The following is a 1425-nucleotide window of genomic DNA, read 5'->3' on the forward strand; positions in this document are numbered from 1 at the left end:
GAGAAAGAGGAACTGAAAACAAGCCAGGAGTTCAAGAAGCCACTGGTTTTAATGGGGTGAGAAGGTAGGGAGGGTGGACAGTGCATCTCTTGGTCTCTGTTGTGGCAGGGTTGATGTGGGGGCTGGAGAGGAGCCCAGGATGCTCTCCTCAGGCCTGGGGTCAACAGGGAGGAGCTTGGAGAGGAGTGGGAGAGCTGTGCCTCTTGCCATGGGGAAGGAGAAAGGAGACAAAGTACAGGGGAGACTTTAACCTTTGACCTCTGAGAAGGTTGGACAATACTGCACTTCTGTACAGAGGAGAAGGGAGACTGGGTTGGCAGCAAGGAAGGATCAGAGGGGCTCAGCCATGAAGCAGCCTGTGAAATACAAGCCCCCAGTGTCCCTGTCCCCCACCTCTGTGCCTGGCGTGCTGCCCTCCTGTCCAGCCTCTGCTGCTACTTCTTCCGCCCAATCTGCGCCATCAGGTGGGCATTGGCAGCTGCCTTGGCCCGCAAGTTTTTGGCCTTGGCGATGTCGAAGAGGATGTTCATGATGTTGGTGGGGACATCCAGGGACAGGGTGAACTTGGTGCGCCGGTCGCTCTTGGTCTTGTCCTGGTACAGCTTCCCCTTGTGCTGGGTTTGGGACAGGTATTTGTACCGGGTGTTTCCAGCTCCACCCCCACCCCCAGAGCCTGGGAAAGTCCTTTTGTCCTTGTTCTGCTTTTCCTCCTCCTCCTCCTTCTCTTCTCCTGAAGACGGGTCTTGACTGGGCAGGGAGTGGAAGCTCCTCTTGCTCAGCGGGGCCATGTCCTCCCATGGACTCTGCTTGACCTCAGCTCGCGCTGTACTGAGGCAGTTGAAGACCGGCCGGGCTCTGTAGAACTTATAGGAGAGGCCGGCCCTCGGGTCTCCCAGGAGCAGCAGCAGGAGAAGCAAGAAGTGAGCTGGCACCAACATCTCTCCCTGGGGTAGAAAAGAGGGATGTGGGAGAGGGGCGTGAGAAGAGCTGAGACCTCAGAAAGACAAGGAGCAACATCCAATGGTGGGTTGTTTGTGTTCTACTCAAAGATCTCCAAAGCATGGTCCTAAGACTGGTAACAGCAGCATTGCCTGGTCCCATTTGTTAGAAATGCAAACAATTTTCAGGTTTTTCCCCCAAACTAGCAAATCAAAACCTCTTGGGCCTAGTGACCTGTTTTAACAACTCCTGCAGATGGTTCTGATGATCTCTAAAGTTTGAAAACCATCAATTTTTGTTAGTATCTAGGGATTTTGTTTAACTCAGCTTTTGTGGATAGTCAGTGGCCCTGAAAGGGAATAAGAAATATGTTAATGAGCACTTAGTAGCCTAACTGGGTTTATTAGTATGGTGAATATGGTGAATAGATTTTTTTTTTTGGTACTGGTAATTGAACCTAGGGGTGCCTAACCACTGAGCAACATC

General features: G+C 52.0%; 1 protein-coding gene across 1 annotated transcript; it reads right to left on the reverse strand.

The window, feature by feature from the left end:
• Positions 1-434: 434 nt before the first annotated feature.
• Ucn3 (urocortin 3) lies at positions 435-938 on the reverse strand. The gene has a single exon (XM_026391843.2). The coding sequence runs from the start codon at positions 936-938 to the stop codon at positions 435-437; it is 504 nt and encodes a 167-aa protein (XP_026247628.2).
• Between the last annotated feature and the right edge of the window lie 487 nt (positions 939-1425).

This window comes from Urocitellus parryii, chromosome 9, assembly GCF_045843805.1.
Source record: "Urocitellus parryii isolate mUroPar1 chromosome 9, mUroPar1.hap1, whole genome shotgun sequence".
Classification (NCBI taxonomy): Eukaryota; Metazoa; Chordata; class Mammalia; order Rodentia; family Sciuridae; genus Urocitellus; species Urocitellus parryii.